Source organism: Melozone crissalis, unplaced genomic scaffold (assembly GCF_028551555.1).
Source record: "Melozone crissalis strain CALT ecotype California unplaced genomic scaffold, PUWL_Pcris_2 ptg000029l_1, whole genome shotgun sequence".
In the NCBI taxonomy this organism is placed as follows: Eukaryota; Metazoa; Chordata; class Aves; order Passeriformes; family Passerellidae; genus Melozone; species Melozone crissalis.
The window spans coordinates 1437100-1455942 of NW_026535807.1; the positions used below are offsets into that span (position 1 = coordinate 1437100).

The window sequence follows — 18843 nt, forward strand, 5'->3', positions numbered from 1 at the left end:
CTTCCTACCATTTTGAATTGAGCAGGAATTGTGCAAGGCCAGCCTAATTAGGTCCCTTATTCCCTCCAATGTTAGATCATGCCACGTTTCCAAAATATAAGTTACCATAGCAATTTTCCTCCCCCTCATGACAGCATAGCAAGAAGGTTGTTCCTGCATCATCATCACGCCCTGGGAGATGTGTGCATTGCATTAATTGCAAGGCAGGCCTCCCAAGGGCAGGCTGAGCCCCAGGGATGTGTGAGCAGCCTGCTCCCAGCACTTACACTGTCCCCGATGGAGCGCAGCTTGTAGAAGGGCTGGATGTAGAACCAGGAGCCTTCATTTCCAGCTTCATCCAAGGTCACCCTCATTGCATTCTTCTCTAGCAGAGCTGGAAGCCTCTTATTTACTGTTAAGTATTTGTTACTTTTTAAGTGAAGCAGCTAGAATAAGAATCAGAGTTCAGTTCTAAGAATGCTCCTGTTCCTCCCCTCAATAACCCGAGCGTGCACGACACAACTGCAGGGCTACACAGGGAACACACTGAAATCTGGGCAAACGCTGATGGGCCAGGCACAGCTCCACTCACACAGCACAAAACACTTCAGGTAATCCAGCTGTCCCCTGCCCAGCTGGGATACACACATGGAGGTGCCCTCATCGCTTGGAACAACTTGTTCAAAAATACCCAGGACCAAAACTTGTGCAATGCTGGGGACTAAGTGGCTCTTCCTGCTAAGAGACAAAGCTGCTCTTCTCTTGCCTTCCTTGGCCTCATCTAACAACAAATATAACTATTCCTATTGATTTTCTTTCTCTGTGTCAGTTTATGATTTCTTTTTCTATTGATTTTCCCCCTCTGTGTCAGTTCATGATTTAAGTGTCAACATTTCACTGTGAGAGGATATTTGGTGTTGTACATGTGTCACCTCCCAACAACTCTAATGAGGGCTCTAACAAGGATTTCTGAAGAAAACAATCAATGGTGACCTCAAAACCAAGCACAAATAACCCATAATAAAACACTTATAAAACACAGATGTAACAGCCAGGATCCCACTTCAGAGCACAGTGAACCCTGGCAAAACTACAGGCTCTTGATCATCAATTCCAGCAATCTGAAGTCCACTGAGCAGGCAATTTTCAACTAAATCTTCTCCAGCTTGCACAGATGTTCACAGCCTACCTGGATGACATTGCCATACTGGATGACTGTTCCCAGCAGTTTTCTGTTTTCAGTTTCATTCTGTTTCTTTTCCAAATCAGCTGCATGCTGAAATTAAAGGAGAACAGTTCAATTGCTGAGTGTTTTAGAAAAGGAGGTTTTACAAAACTCCCTTTTCTTCAAGATTATTTCAAAGGACTGGAAAAACAGCAAGCATCTGAAAGAGCCTAATTTCCTCTTTTTCCAGCTTCCAACAGTGTAATTTCCAATTCCCTTTTTCAACTGTTTGGGGAGATAGACACACACCATTTAAGTAACCTGTAATTTGGGTACAATTGGACAAAATTCTGGAATAAAGCATGAGCTGAAAAGCTCAGACAAGACAGAAGGCAGATACCTAGGGAGGAGAAGGTGAAAAAGGGAGGGGTAACAACTCCTGACTGGAATTCTATTTTCCCTTCTACTGACTTCTACACAAATTGAATGAAAGAACCCCAATATTGATTCTGTATTTTCCTTTGCTAACACAGGCTCCAGCTGCCCTCCAGGCTGTGTTTCTCTGGAGACTCCAGTGCCCCTCCCTTGCTGAATTATTATAAGGACACAAAGCCCTAATTAATAATTTACAACGAGCCTCTTGCCATTGCTGTTTTAAAAGTGAGCTATTTGGCCCAGGCTGTTTTTAAACAATTTCATTTGGTAAAGAACTTCTTCACCTCACAGGAAAGATGATGTTTTGAATTAAAAACATAAATCTGTACTTGCTTTAACTGGTATCTGGAGGTGGAGAGCAACTTAAAATTGGACTTTTTAGGAGGCTGAGGATCAAGGATTATGGTTTAGGTCTCAGGTCTCATGGACTGTGGTGGGCCCAGCTGCTCTTGGAGGAGAAAAGTGCCCACAGTTGAAGTGAAGTACCAGGACAAAGGAGCAGATGTTTGAGCACTATTAGAGAATTTCACCAGCTCCAGCTCATTCAAAATGTGCTGTTTTCAGATGCTGTGCTAGGTATGAAAACTGGCTTCTTACTCCAGGAGAACCTGAGATACTGCTGCTCTTTCAAATCCAACATTTTACTCAGTCATGCAATGCAACACCATTTTCTCTGTATTACTAAAATACAACTTTTTTGCTTGATTTGCAAGTATTCTGTCAATAAAAGGTTTTTTGAAGACACCAGAGCCCTCCCAAACAACAGCAACCACAGCCAGGACTGCCCTGCCACACTGGGTGCCACACTTATTATAAACACAAAACCCATTTTTTTTCTGTGAAAGCACAACTAGGACTCAGGATGTACTCCAAAAGCACTCCCCAGACCCGACAGTCACTCCAGGAAAATCACTTTTCTGGCCACTAGATGTCAGCTCCTCAAGCAGCTCAGACGCTGCGACCACAGAGAGAGACAAGTGTCCCAGATTTGAAATCCCTTAAATGGCATTAACTTAAAATAACCTGACCTCAGCATGGAGCGCTCCATGGCAGACAATAAATTCCACCAGCAGACAAACAGAAGCCAAAAAAGGCAAGTGATGATGATGAAGACATCTTGCATCATCAGCTGCGTTGGAAATGCAATGCTCTGATACAGAAATCTCATCCTGGGCAGAGCTCACAGCTGTGAGCACAGGGGTTCAGAGCTCTCCATGTGCCAGCAAGTGGCAAAGGTGACACATGGACACACAGGACTGGCAGGAGGAAGTTCTGATATATTTCCATGAGACGCAGTTATTTTCAAGCCCCAGACCTGATCCAGCCCATCAGAGTTCACATCCAAGCGATGCAGGTTGAATAAACCCCAATAAAACTGTAAGGCACTCAAACCCTTCCTCCAAATCAAGCAGGTCTTGGTGGGACATTGCTGTGCAAACACTCCTGGGCTCGGGCTAATCCTGGAAAAATCTCATCCTAGAAAAATCCCACCCTGGAAAAACCTGCATTTCCAGGACCCTGGCACAAAAGGGTCAAGTGTCAGATGAGCAGGGACAGGTCCCACACACCCACTCTGGGATGTACTGAAAGGGAGACAGCTCCAACGAGAATGTAATCCAGGGCAATGCCAAAGCCTTTTCCCTTACATGCTGCGGTATTTACACTCTAATTTCTGTGAAAACCCATGAACTCTGCCTTTTCCTGATGCATCAAGCAGCCAACCCCAGAACCCCCCTCACCCTAAACCTGCTGCCACAGCCCCCTTCCCTTCCCTTGTCAACATGAGAAGCACGGCCCAGGTGAGGGAGCTTTGTGCTACCAAAATAGCTTTGTCCCTGCCAAGCTGATACTTGTGGGTTATAAATACATTTCTTGAAGCAGAAGGAGTCCACCAGTGGGTCTTTGTGAAGTGCAGAGCGAGGCAGCCATATGGCAATCAGCAAGTGACACTCTCCTACGGGGCCATTTCGTATTCCAGGCTACAATGAGCTTAATATAGGCTCAAAGAACCTAAAAATATGCAGAATTGTAATTTTGACATGAAGTACTCCAGCTATGTAATTTTAACATAAACACTGAGTTTATTTAACTCTAAAGTCAACAGATGGTATTTAAGTTAAGTTGGCTTTTTTTTATATAGGAGCTCTAAAAACAGCAATCAACTGCCTTACTGAGTTTTCAGCTGCTGAATGTCAACATTTTACCCAGAAAATATTAAATACTGCAAGCTAATAAGGAAGGAGAGGCTGCCTGGCCTTATAATTACTCATAATTACCCATCAACCTTCCCATACATCAACAGCAGCAATGTTTGTTTGGGCAGTCCCAATAGATTGATCAGCAGCTCCTGGTTTCCCATGCTGGGATGCAGGGCCTGAGAATCCTCTGAGCAATTGTTTCAAGGGTCCCTTTTTCATGCCTTTAACACCCAAAACGCTCCCTTGGAGCACCATTAACTCTACCTCAGGTTAAAGACAAGAGCTCCCAGGGCTACCCCAGTATCATGGGCATAGCACTGGGGGACACAGACCTTGGGCAGAACAGGAGGGGGTTCCATCCACTTTCTGTGACTCAGACAGAACCCAGGGAACAGCTGGAGCTGTGCCAGGGCAGGTTTGGTTGGATTTTTGGGACAGGCTCTTCCCCCAGAGGATGCTGGCACTGCCCAGGCTCCCCAAGGAATGGGCACAGCCCCAAAGCTGCCACAGCATTGGACAGCACTTTGGGGACTGGGTGGGATTGCTGGGGCGTCTGCGCAGGGCCAGGAGCTGGGATGATCCCTGTGGGTCCCTCCCAACTCAGCTTATCCTGTGATTGTGCCATAAATCAGAGGATTGAAGACTTGGACTGAACGTCTCCAAAGGAATCTCGCACGCTGATTTATTTCTACATACGCTCAGTGTCTCCTCCATAACTGTGCCAAGCTGGAAACGCTTGTCTGGAGCAGGCTGGGTGTGAGGAGGGCCCTGCCGAGGGATACTCACGTGCAGTTTGTTGAGCAGCACAGCATCCGTGGTGCTGTTGGCCCCGGGCTTTGCTGCCTTCCAGAACTGCTTCTGCGCCGAGTAGCGGTTCATGGGACACAGCTTGAACAGGCAATCTAGAAAAACAGGCAACAAACACAGCTTCAGCCTCTCACCAGCATCTGCATTCCTGCTGCTAACGCTCTCCAGCTATTCCAGCGGCAAGGAAAGCTTTATAAACAAATTCCAAAATGCTCCTGATCAGACGAATGCTTTTCTGAGCAACAGGAATGTCGCCCCATGCATGATAAAAACTAACTGCTGCTGCCAACATCTGATGCAAGAGCAGAAAATTTATAACTTGTCCCAGTCAAAAACGGTACCAGACTAAAATGGGAACACGTTCCAGTGCTTTCCCAGGCAAGCAGACTCGGGTTCTGCACTTTCAGCTTGGAGTTTCTGTACTTCAGCACGTAAACTCTGCCAGGCTGGGGGCTTTTTGCTTTGGATTTTTTCACTGCTGTTGTCACTTTAGTTCTTAAATCAAATCCTTTCTATTGATAGGAAAAACTGGGCAAAAAAATAGGAGCAAGTCCTCACCTAATGAAGTGGCAGCAGCATAAAATACCCTCAAACGACAGCCTGCACAAGCACAGGCATTCAAGGCATGGCTTGAGGTAACATCAAACCCCTCAGGGTGTCAGGTTCTATACCCAGTGCAGCAACACAGTTTATTTAACATTCTGCCTGGCTAAAGCCAGGAATCACAGCTCATTAGTCTTATTAAAAATACATTTCTGTATCAGAGATGCTAACTTATCAGTAATAAACCCACATGAGCTGCAGTGACTGTTTTTCCTCCTGTCGTCGCCAAGCAACGGAACACGCAAAAAAATAAATTCAGCTATTCAAAGGCAGCGCCTAAAGTAGCAGCTCACAAGTTCAAACAAAGTGCCAGAAGAGCCAGGAGGCTGTTCCCAGCCTCTCTGGCAGCAGAGTGGATGTCAGGCTCAGGCTCCTCATTCACACAGCCTTTGTCCAGGTTCCTGGTGCATCCCCATGGACCAGCACCACAATTTGGGGAGCAGCAAGGTGAGGAGAAACCCACCTGGGGTTTATCCTCTGTGCCTGTAAAGCAGAGCTGTTTGTTCATGGACACTCTGGATGCACATCAAGCAGAAAGGGAGACACCCCATGCTGGAGACAGGTCATGGCAGCTCTGCCACAGGCTGGAGTTGCTGAAGGGGCTCAGACAGACCTTGGTAATTTCACCTGTAGATGCTGTTTGAGATGGACACTGTCACCCTCCTCATGCCTTTCCTTCAATCCATCCCCAGGGCACACCAGGCAACACCAAACACCTTTCACAGAAGGGCAAAGCATCCCAGAATGGTTTGGCTTGGAAGGACCTTAGAGATGATCCCATTGCACCCTGCTTTACCAGCCCAGGACCCCAAAACCAGATCCAGCAGGAGCTGGGCACGGCACTGGGGCCCTCTGACAGTGACCCTGGGGAAGGACAGAGCTCAGGACACTGAGCTGCAGCTCTGCACAAACACTCAGCTCCACTTATCCCCACTGCCAGCCTGGGGCTGCTGGAGCACCGGGAAAAGTGCAAACCACACTTCCCAGGTTTGCTCCTCACCCTTTTTTCCATTTCCACCAGGATGATTCACAGAGATTGACAGCGCAGCAGAGATTCAAAAAGCCACTGCGGGCTGGCACTTGGAGCTAAGGCTCTGCATTGTAAGCAACACACCAGTTATAAAATTTTCTATTTTTGCTTAAACCATCAGTTCACACAATGACAGCAATTAACACACAGAACTGCAGAGAAGAATTAATTGTATGCTAGATTTAGTCACAGTGCACTTCTTTCCATCCTTTATTCAGTCAAGAAAGTTGTCAAGTTAGGCTAAACTTCCAAACTGTTAACTGCAAGTAACCCCTCTCCTGCCTGAAGCACCCAGAGAGGGCTACAAGAGTTTGACCTTGTCCAGTGCAAGAAGGGAAGGCATAACATGTTTTCCTTAGGTTTTCTCCCTAGTAACAAAGCTACAGATCTAAAACAAACAATGAAAAGCACCCAATAGATTTATTCTCTAGTATTTATTCTATGAAATCTATTTCTGAAGTGGCTGAGAAGTTCAACTTTGCCTTATTCACCTTCATATGGCCACCAAATGTATTTCGCCACAGGTCAAACTACATGAACTCTCTGGCCAGAAGAGTTTTAGCTCTCCAGACCCCTCTGCCTGGGATGTTTACAACGTCAAGGATGTGCTGGCTGAGCACCATCGTGGTCATTGATCTGTAACCCACAGTCCTGATGACTCTGCAAGATAAACCCGTGCTTGTCAGACACCATCCTTATGGAATTTAGGTCTAGTTCTACAACAAGAACCAAAAATTCAAAGCCAAAAATTAAAAGTGAAGCCAAAGGAGCCCAAAGCATCAGCTCCCTGCTCCGCTCAGTGATTCGAGCAGCTTGAGCCACATAGGAAAGGTGATAAATAAAGCAATTACTGCACAGTAACGACATCTTTTTATAGACTGTTTGTTGCATATTAACCAGGAAGGAATGCATTTTCCTTTCAGATCTTCATGATACACAGTGAAAAATGGCAGAATTGCACAATGAGGTAGTATAAAAATAAAATACTACGTCACTGTTGATGAAATGATGATACATCAAGCCTGAGCACCCAACAAAGGCCCTGCAGGAAAAAGGGATTGCATAATCCTACACTACCCCTTCAGGAAGAGGAATGCTCCATGGGCACACATGAAACGTGCATTTCAGTTCTTGTCAGCTAAATCCTGCTCCTCCCTCAGCGAGCGCTCCGTACGGAACAAAGCGAGGCTGCACCACGTGAGGGATGAGAGCTCTCACTGGTGGGACACTCACAGCCCACGTGGGCCTCTGCCACCTGCAGCTCCCGAAATATCACAGCAGGGATTGGTTACCCTCCGCGTGCACCGGCAGCACAGAGGAGTTGGCAAAGCAAGGATCCTGGGAAGGGCAGAAACCCCCGTGTTCCCAAGTATTTTGGGGTTCAAGGCAGAGGGAAACTTGCCAGCAACGTTATTCCAACTGCCATTCTTTCCATCTCATGCTTTTCATTTGCTCCTTTATCTTCTCTCTCTTCTGGACTAGACTGTGCTCCTTCCCATCCCAGCAGATTCCAAACTTCCAACCCTTCCCTCCAGTCCAACCCCAAGCAACCAACCACAGCTCAAATGCCCAACTTTTGCTCTCACAGCACAACGAAAAACCCAACAAAGACAGCTTTTCCTTACCATGGATTCCACCACATATGATTTTAAGCCACATTTAGGAAGCACATTAATAAGATTATTTGAAAATATATTGTAAGATTTGTCCAAAATTGCAAATTTGCAAAAAGGTTACAGAGACTGAAATGATGGGAGAAGGGAGTTGAGTATTTCAGAGCCCACTCAAGACATCACCACCTTCTTTCACACAAAACTGCCTGGAAATACCTAAGTCAAACACTCCCATGCAACTCCAGTCTCCCATTGAGAGTTTCTCCCACTGTTTAGGGCATTAAGTGTTGCCACTATGTCAGTCTAACTTTTGGTCTATGGGACAGCTCAGAAAGCTCCTGAGCACACACTGCTGCCACCCAAATCCACCAGACAACATCAAACACCTTTCAGAGAATGGCAAAGGTTCATGGAATCATGGAATGTCTTGGACTGGAAGGGACCTCAGAGCCCACCCAGTGCCCCCCCTGCCATGGCAGGGACCCCTCCCACTGTCCCAGGTGCTCCAGCCCCAGTGTCCAGCCTGGCCTTGGGCACTGCCAGGGATCAGGGGCAGCCCCGGCTGCTCTGGGCACCTGCGCCAGGGCTGCCCACCCTGCCAGGGAAGGATGTAATCCCAATCTCCCCTCCATCCCTGCCCCTGGCACTGGGAGCCATTCCCTGTCCCTCCTTGCCCTCGCAGTCTCTCCCCTCTCTTTTTTGTGGCTCCATCCCGGCTGCTGCCAGAGCCCAACTTGGTTTTGGGGGCCCCAGCCCATTTCCCTCCCCTGCCCTTCTCCAGCACACGCATTCCAGAAAGATCTGGAAGCAGTTCCAGCTCCAGCCAGGCTGGTTGTGCAATCCACCACTCATCATTTTTTCCAAATCTCCACTGCCTATTTTAAGCACTTAGGAGAAGGCCCTCACCAACTTTTCTGCAGTTGGAGAGAGCAGGAATCAAATACTCTGCTGGCAACAAAAAGGTGTGTCGTTATTTCGGGGTTTAAACCCAGACTCTCCAAAATGCCAACTGGAGAAAGGTAAGAACCAAGAGAAATTACTCCCCCTCACAAAAACCATACTTTAGGGTGCTTTCAAATGAGGGAAATCTTATAAAGATGAAGATCTTTAAATAAGTCACTTACAAATCCACTGAATATTTAACACCAACACAGCTGTTTCTTCATTACTTGGAAAAACCAAACTCATTTTTGCACAGCGAAACTAAAATTAAAAGAAAACCAGCAATTCCCTGCTGAAATTTAGCATTTTCTCTTCAGACTTTTCTATACTTAGATACCTGATATTTTCCCTAGGCCAAAGCCTGCTCACAGGAGAGAACAAACACACTGATAGTATCTTTTCTTTTTACTTTAAATATGAAAGAATAGCAGCAATGAAGAAGTAACGTAGCTGGCAATGATGGACATACTGTAAATAGAAGTTGTTGACTTTGTATTTATGAAATTGCACAGCTTTAATACACTCACAAGGATGGTAATGCTCCACAAGATGAGTTTATTTAAAGACAAAATGAAGACCTCTCTTGTGCTCAAATGCAGTATTTTCACACAGGAGACTTAAAGAATAACACAAAATGCATATATTCAGTCACAGACAAGTTTCACCTTTTCAGAAACCCTTGGATTACTCCATCTTCTATTTTATACTTGTTCCCTCTGAGATTTGAAATTAATAGATGACAGCCTAAGAGGCTCAAAGAATATAGAACAAAAGCAGCTACAGAAATGTGTTGATTATTAATCATTCCTGCATTTCCATGAGGAGGGAGAAAAAAGAACCTGATCCTACTGCGATGACTCCCTTTGTGATGAGAAGACATCCTTTCACTCTCAGTTCTAGCGATGAAGCTTTGCTGGGAGCACAGCTCGGATCAGAGCAGAGTTTTGAGGTCCCAAAGGAGCTCCAGCCACCCACAGCTCCACCCCAGCAAGAAACCAAACCCTGCGCATTCAGCCTGGGGGAAGAGCTCCTCTGAATTCCCAACCATGCTGCCAGCAGTTCTGCCATCCCACAGGAGGGGACACTGAGCACAGGTGAGCAGGGCTGGTGTGGAACAGGGAAATCTGGGGCTGCCCCTGGATCCCAGGCAGTGCCCAAGGCCAGGCTGGATGGGACTCCCAGCACCCTGGGACGGTGGAAGGTGTCCCTGCCATGGTCCTTCCTACCCAACCCAACCCATTCTGGGATTCCATCCCAGGCCCAAAGACCCCACAGCAATCCCCTCCCTCTGCAAAGAGCCCAATCACTCAGGATTCAAACCCTGAGCTAATTACATGACAGAATTTATTAGTGCTTTCTGCTGTGGTGACGTCTGTTACCTCCCTGCTTTGTGCTGCTGCATCTTGCGTTTCAAGGGCTTTCAACACTTTGCTTTTTAAAGCAGAATAAAGGGGGGAAAATCACCCTTGCAACCAACATTTAAATTGAGAGCGTGCACAATTTGTGATCTAAATATATTTTAATTTCTATGTTAAAATAACCACCCTCAACTCCTATCTGCAAGACACGAGGGTAACCACCCTCTTGTATTATATTCATTTATGCAAAGCTCTACCAGTGGGAATTGCTGCTTCATTTGTTCAAGCTGTAACAACACAGGAAATAATGTAATTGTTCTTAACTTGGAGCTGAGGTATCAAAGCAAAAGGAGAAGACTGAGCAGAGATTTCAGAGAGAGAAAAATGATCCACCTGAGAGCTGGACTCTGAATATCAATGTCTGCTAAAGCTGACCTGAGAAATGCACCTTTAAGTAAACACCTTGTGTCCCAAAGAGCTCAGAACACAGCAGTGTTTGTTTTATTTCTACACGTAACCTCTTTGGTCTCCTTCAAAAAGAAAACTGCTACTCGAAAAGAGAGAAATATTTAGACACTGGATATACAGGCAGTTCCAAAAGGAAACATTTGCAGGAAAGACCAGATGCTTTTTTCTATCTCTGGTACTGAGGGAAGATGCTGGATGAAAACACAGAGCCAGAAGGGAGAGCAGCACAAGCAGAAAGGAAAAAAACCCAAAACCCCACTGATTTAACTACACCATATCCCATCTGACATCCACTCAGGGTAAAAAAGCAAGAAAACCATTCCTAAAACCATTCCTCTCCTTGCCATCACAATGGATGATGTGTTCCTGGATGGGCAACACTGGCTACAGGAGATCTGAGATGGCAAAACAGCAAATTCCCTCAGAGAAAGCTGCTAATGACACAGTGAGAAGCATTAAGGTACAGTCTCATTTATGGACACAATGGGTAACTTCAACCAGGAGAAGCAGCTTTAGAATAATCTCTTTATAGATCATCAAAGCACCTTGATGGTGGCTAATAACAGAACCAAGTCAGGAAAAAAATCTCTCCATGTTGAGGAGAGGGGAAAAGAGAGAAAAAACCCCTCAAGTGAGGGGTTCAGGGCTGCACACATTAATGAGAGCTAACCAGGATCCCAAGGAAGCTGCTGGTCCCACTGAGGGTTTCTGTCTTGCCTCAGCTCCACCTCTGGTCCAGCATGAAAAGAAACCCTGAACAAGAGATCACCCGGACAAATTGAACTGCCATCCCTTTCTCTCCTTCACAAGCACTGAAAATCCATTTTTACACACAAGGAGAAGGATTTGTACTTCATATGAAGGGAATTCAGCAAAATAATGCCACAGGAGTTGCAGAAGCCACATGGTTGTGGCTCCAGCCTTTGTCCCAGCCTGAGAGCTGGATCCTTGACCCAGGAAGACATTCCCAATCTCCATTTCAATAGTTCCCATGACAAATCTCCCTGTGAGACACCAACACAATTCTCAGGACAGGAACCCTGTGACATCCCCTCCTCAAAATCTTTGGGTCTTTTCAGTCTACATCTCACCCTGGCAGTAAGCCAAAGCATATTTATTTTCTGGCTGAATTTCATTTCATTTTGGCTGCTCACCCCTTGGATTTCACTCTCACATTTGCTTCTTCACTTGCTGCTGCTTTTCCAGATGAAAGTTCCTGCTGAAAACAGGGCAGGAAGTGGGGGCAGGAGGCAGGGAAAGCTTGGACAGCCTGAGCACAGGAAGAACAAGGAAGATCAAATTTCAAACCTCCTCTGGAAGCGTCAGTGTTGACCAGCATGGAAAGAATACTGTTCTGCTATTAGACAGAGCTGACTGAACAGCATAATAAAAGTCACTTCTATTTAAAAACATTTCGTGTGTGTTTCTCAAGGAATGAACCGCCACAGCATCACGCAAGAGAAAAGGCAAATTTTTCAGCTGTTCAATAAAGCAACTCCATTTTCAGCTCTTAAATGGATTTGGCTTAAAGAAAAACTGCATTGCCAAAAAAGTATGTAGAGAGATTAAATAAATATTTGATAATATTATTGAGGTCTTGCTTGGAAGAATGGAAGAAATAATAAAATTGGATTTAGTGCTTCAATTTTTCCTAAGCTAATGAAGCGCTTGGGATCCTTTGCCTGAATTGCTTTATTTGTTTCTTTCCTTCTGCACCCTCCTGAACTGCCAGCCCACTGCCTCCTGCAGGATTCCAAACGCAGGTCCACAGGGCTGGGAGCCCCTGGAGAGATTCCTCAGCTCATCCCTCCCTTCCAAGGGCAGAATCAGCTCCGCTCCTGGCACAACACCTGAAGGGATCCCTTCCAGCACTCCACTATCTCTGTATTAATCCATTCATTTTTACAGATTCCTGCCATGATTTGCTTCCCTCTCCACACAGACATGGCAGAAGAGAAGTTCTGCCTCTCCCAGCAGTACCTGCAGGCTCCTCTGTCCCACAGCTACTGAGATGCAAGATTGGTCAGGGGCCTTCCTGCCCATTTCCCTCCTGGATTTTCTCTCAAACCTTTCTGGAAGTACAAGAAGCTTCACTTGAGGCTCTGCCAGAAAGAAAAACTGGAAAAAATAATTACTGGTTTTTAGCAATGCTCCTTTTTCTGTATTTTCCAAGGCAGCAACTGCACTTTTTGTCACAGCACAGCACTGACACTTTCTTTTCTAACCACAGTTCCCACACCATGGATCCTTCCCTGTCGCACTGCCACGTGCCCACCCTCCTCCTCTCTGGATGAGCCAACTGAGAGCAGCCTTTGACAGATTCTGAGCGAATTCCCGAGCTGGTGTCTCCTCTGCAGAGCTCACAGAGCACAGCCAGCTGTGACCAACACTGTGGGCAGACATGGGCAGCACCCAGGAGCTTTGAGCTGCCACAGACACTCAGCCTTCCAGAAACTGGCCTAATAAAGCAAAGATAAATGCAAAAAAACCCGGGCCTGCCTTAACTCTGGGAAACAACACCCCGGAGCTGAGCAGAGCAGAGTCCTCCTGCCCAGCTGTGCTGCAAACCCAGCACAACACCCCTGCCCACATCTGCTCCGAGTCTGCAAGTCTGATTCTTGCTTTGTGTTGCTGGGCTTGAGCCTTCCACCTCCCGAAGGCCTCTCCCTTCTCTCCACTTTAAACAGTCCCCATCCTCTCTGGCAGGGGCCCAGAGATGCTCTGCTGAGCCCCAGCAAGTGATGCAGCTCAATCTGTCCAAGCTCGCTCGGCGCTGGGCGCCGCTTCCCCTCCCGGGAACACAGCACGGAAAACGCCAACAAATCATACAGCTAATTAAAGCCTGGCCTCCAGAACGCAATCCCAGCGCTGAAGGATGCACTCTGGAAGTCATTTTAATAAGCAGGTTATGCTGACAAGGTGTATATACCCCGTAAACACAAGTGCTGCCATATATTGCCTCTGCAGCAGCAAAGCAGAGAGTAAAACAGCCAAGCACTTCTGAAAAGCACAATATTCCAGTCTGACAGCACTTAGGAGTTAAGCTGTGCCAGCAGCGCTGCTGAAACACAATCCACGGCTTTAGAGATCAAAAATGAAAGTGGAAAATAGTCCCCAAAGCAGTAAAAGAGCCCCTTGCAGGCAGAGCTCGGAGCTGTGCGTTACCAAATAAGGGCAGCGAGCGGCGGGAGCCAAGGCAGCGGAGCCGCGCTGGATGCGCAGCTGAGCGCAGGCAGGGATGGGAGGCAGCCAGCCCCGCCGGGCTGCACTGCAGATGGGAACTGCACGTGTTCCTGGGCCTGGGCACGAGCACTGCCTGCCAGGATGGGCCTGCAGGCGGTACCCCCCTGGCAGCACGTCCTGGGCTCCGTGGGGCTGGCACTGCAGGGCTGCCACTGCAAACACCAACCAAAGACGCTGTGAGAGACGCCCACGGGGCACCTGCCTGCTCCTGAAGCACCTGAGAGACACAGAACCACCAGGCTGGAGGAGAACGTCAACATCATCGAGTCCAACCCAGCCCCAGCACTTCAACTCAACCCTGGCACCCAGTGCCACATCCAGGCTTTGTTAAACACACCCAGGGACGGGGACTCCAGCACCTCCCCAGCCCCAAAATTCCCAGAATTCACAGAATGACCAGGTTTGAAGAGACTTTCAAGATGATGGAGGCCAACCCAGCCCCAACACCTCAGCCAAACCCTGGCACCCAGTGCCACATCCAGGCTTTGTTAAACACACCCAGGGATGGGGACTCCACCACCCCTCCCAGGCAGGCCACTCCAGAACTTCATCTCCCTTTCTGTAAACAACTTTTTTCTAACATCTAACCCAAATTTCCCTGGTGCAGCTTAAGACAAAGCCTGCAAGGAAAACCCCAGATCCTGGGGATGCTCCGTGTGTCCCACAGGGATGTAATTCACCTGCTGCACGGAGCTGCCCAAGTCCTTCCGAACACAGAGCTACTGAGGAGAAACTGCTCCTTTTTCAGCTTCAGCTGAGCTGTTGTTTTCCTCTTTTTTAAACGCGTGGATGTAATTGAATTTATTTCTGCCTGCTCTACTAGTTCACTGTCTTCCAGCAAAAGAAGCGGAACACGCTATCATCCATCTCAGGGACGTTCCATCCACGCTCCCAGTGTGAGCCTTCTGCAGAAATAAACACTCTGTTAACTTGGTGTCTATGCTCCAACAGACAGAGCAGCTCCTCTGGCTCCTTGGTTAATCACAGCTGAGGAGAACAGGCTGTGAGAGCCCCCAGGAACACCAGAACTTCCCAGGATATGCCAAGTTAAAGCACACCTGCAAAGAAAACCACAGATTCACTTCTTTAACTCCATGTGCAACTACAAAGCAAAGAATTCTTGGTTTAGGTGCTGACAACGCCTCCCTTATTGCCCTGAAATCCTGGAGACAAAAACACCCAGTAAAAAGAATATCCTGTGTGTGCCTGAAAACACCACAGAAAATAAATGTATTCAGGCTGCTTTGTGTTACACCTATTTAAAAACTTCCTTTTCCACAAAGAACAATAATTAGGTATTTTCACTGTTTTCAGCCATTTTCAGGCTGCCTTACTGACACAATGATAACACATGAATCAGGGAGGGAGAATGCTGGATTCAGAAGTGATGGATGGGCTGGGAGAATTATTAAATAACACCAGCTGCACCACTGAAAGCATCCTACACTCAAATCCACCCAAAGAGTCGTCCTGGCTCACAAACACCATCCCTGCCAGTAGCCTCCAAGCAGAAATAACCTTCCAAGTTCAGAAAAATGAACTGAAATCTTCTTCTAGCATTGTCTGCTCCTTTCCGTTCTCTTCCTTCATTTGTTTCAATTATTGTCTTTATTTCCAATTATTAATTGTATCATAATTGCATTAGAACTGCTTTCTGGTTGTGTCAGGTGGTCCAGTCTCTACTTCCAGATCTACACCAGTTTTGCGCCTTGATTTGCAGGATTTCAGGTTCCAGACTAATTTAATCAGGTTTCAGAAGAATTTCCCTTTTCTGCACAAAATCCTGGCTTTCAGAAACAGCAGAAGCAACCAAAAAAATCTGATTCTATGCCACAGATTTGATAATATCAATTTACAGCTGAGGGTCTGCAGAGCAGGAGGTGAAAGCCATGCTGGGACAGCCTGAAATGGTGACACAGCAGCACGAGGCAGCACTGGACTGTGTTACTCACCTGATGACCACAGGAATCATTTTTACCCACAATTCCAACCTTTGGAAAAAAACAAAATTCTCAACCTCTCAATCCAACAAGCAACTCCCACATGATAAACCAGACACAAGTTATGAAACCTGGATTGCAAGGGTCCTTGGTATTAGAGATGCTCAAAAAAAACCAGATTCAGGAATAACTGTTTCAGCAAATCCCAAATGAAACCCAGGCAATTGATGTTATCCAAAGACTCCATCATGCAAAGTGCAAACTGTCCTGATGAAATAGCTGAACCTTATTCCAAGATAAATGGCACAAACAGAACACAAATTCCCCTCAAAACATCTGAGGACAAGGAAGTTATATAAAAAACAAAAAAAAAACTACATGAAAAAGATGTGAAAGCTGATTATCTGCAGTTCCCTGAGCTTTTCAATCTGGATAAGCACTTGGGACTTTCCACATGTATTTCCCATTTTACTGAGCTGCTGTGAAGAGGACACCCCGAGGAACAACAAGGTAAAATTGTCTGCCAAGCCTCTGGACTTTTAAAGGTGAACTTCACAATCCCAACTGTGCCTTCTCTTGGTTCATTGAAAACATTCCAGAAGTCTGCCCCTTTCCATCAAATACACAAACTGCACCTCAGGGATTTGCAGAACAAATCCATTCCTTTTTATTAAGGAGCACTTATGATACTACACGTAAGTGAGATGCAAAACTACTTCAGGAAAGAATTGTGGGTCCAAACAAAAGATATTGGCTGGGACAAGCTCAGTGAGTTGTGTTTCCATGACCTCCAGCTCTTGCAGAAACAGAGAACCACTAATGAACACAAGTGCCACAGGTGCCCTGTGGCAGCACTTCCACTGCGAGATTTCCCCTCTTGCTCATACCAAAAGCTTTGAAGGCTTTTTTTACAAGGTGAAGCCACTGCAGGCATGGTTAAAAATGTGACAAAAACTCCGGATTTGAGGAGAACCAGATGAGCTGCTGGAGAATCACGTGCACTGCAGAGCAGTTGCTGCGCCAAATCTCTTCCATGACACGTGAGAACAACCCTGTATTTTTACAGGACAATACTGGGGCTGAAGTGTGACAGCAGCTCCGAGCAGGGACAGAACAGCACACAGGGATGGAACAGGTTTGCTGCTCCAGCCCTGAGCTGCTCTACTACAGACACTGCCAGTGTGACAGTCTGCATGCACATTATCTCCATTTCTTTGATGTAACATGTCTGGAAAGTTGTCATCAGCTTGCCCACACTCCCAGACACTGTGTCCCACGTCTGGGGGCACCAATGACCGCTGAGCTGAGACAGCTTCCAGCTGCACTCCTGGGCTGCCCGTGGGCTCTGAGTGACTTCACACACCCCAACCTCACCCCAGAGAACGAGATTCTCTTACCCAACACCCCTGCGTGGTGCTTTTCCTAATAAATACACCCAAACAGCTGCTGAGTACAAGCCTTGAGCCATATGCCTGTTACATACACAAATCAACTTTTTCACTAAAAATATTTAAACTGAAACTGTTGATAAACCCACTGTGATGGAGCAGATGGATCCGTCAGTTCCCCATCAGAACACCCTTTTGCTAGATTAAAAACTTTGCTAGATTAAAAAGAGGACTTTCAAAGGAACAGATTAAAAACCTGCAGAGGACTTTCAAAGCAGTAACAGAGTTGTTCTGCACATCCTTGAAGGGGCAGAATTACAGAACGAGCTAGGTTGGAAAAGAGATCAAGTCCAGCCTATGAGCAGACACCTCCTCACCAACTAAACCAGGGCAATGAGTGCCATGTCCAGGCTCTTTTAAAATGGGTTTAAACAGTGCAGAAATGCACACAGGATGGACAAGGAACTTGACTAAACCCAAACGTCCATGAGGGCCACCATGCCCATGAGGTTGTCACCTCCTCCCTCCCGAGCAGTGCAGGGAAAGCCACTTTGCCCACACCCTTCCCCACAGCCCATCTCCCCAAGGGATGCACAGAGCCCCGGACAGCACAGATCGCCAGGACTGCCTGCAGAGCAGCCTTGCTGGAGCATCCTCCCCCAGTGCCCCAGGCAGCTGCTCCTGCCCACTCCCACCCCACGCTCTCCTCCATGGCAACCCTTCTGCACAGGGGAAATGCAGGAGAGAGCAGGGATGAGTGCTGGGAGCTCAGCACAGCAGTGGCTGCACAGCCTCGGCAGCTCAGCACCTGTGTAAACTACAGCCAGAGGTGGGACTGGCTCCATCAGAGCCCCAAAATCCACAGCTGGCAGCTGGAGGTGGCACCCAAAGCCTCCCTATGCTGTCAGAGCTCCATCAGATGGATGGAGAATTCCTGTGGAGCCACATCTGGGGAAAGCTTATTCCACTGGACACCTTCCTCTCCCAACCATCACAAATATCCAGTCCTATCATCTATTCCTGCCATCATCAGGAGAGTAAAACAGGGATTAAAAGGTTATTGCAGCCCAACCACAGCCACGTGGTTCCTTCCTGTACACTCCACCAGCTCTGGTTTGCATGTATGTACTCAGGATCTGCTCTGGTTTGTGTATATTTACTCAGGATCTGCTCTGGTTTGTGTATATTTACTCAGGATCTGCTCTGGTTTGTGTGCATTTACCCAGGATCTGCCCCGGTTTGTGTGTATTTACCCAGGATCTGCCCTGGTTTGTGTGTATTTACCCAGGATCTGCTCTGGTTTGTGTGCATTTACCCAGGATCTGCCCTGGTTTGTGTATATTTACTCAGGATCTGCCCTGGTTTGTGTGCATTTACTCAGGATCTGCCCTGGTTTGTGTGCATTTACCCAGGATCTGCTCAAAAATTCCCTCTGACACATTGAGAAACTCTCACTGGGTCACCTGAGTGCTTCAGCATGAGCTCTGTCCAGAACCAACTCTCCCACATCATTCCCAAAGAGCTTGAGGACATAAAACAGCACAAGGCAAATCTCACCCTTGAGGACATTTAGTGCTGTACAGCATTTATCTGGAACAAAAATCTGGGTAAGCTTACCTTTACACTTACAAAATAATAAACATTTATAAACAAACATTCTCCTTTCTACTCACC

General features: G+C 46.9%; 1 protein-coding gene across 10 annotated transcripts in view; it reads right to left on the bottom strand.

Moving 5' to 3' along the window:
• The window catches only part of ITPR1 (inositol 1,4,5-trisphosphate receptor type 1), a 161430-nt gene that overhangs the window by 109706 nt on the left and 32881 nt on the right, over nt 1-18843 (bottom strand). For all 10 annotated transcript variants that reach the window (XM_054280942.1, XM_054280938.1, XM_054280937.1 and 7 more), the window contains exons 4-6: nt 4564-4679; nt 1169-1255; nt 267-425 (exon numbers count right to left, since the gene is read on the bottom strand). In XM_054280942.1, the coding sequence (XP_054136917.1) occupies nt 267-425; nt 1169-1255; nt 4564-4679 (362 nt within the window). The remainder of the gene's footprint in view (nt 1-266; nt 426-1168; nt 1256-4563; nt 4680-18843) is intronic.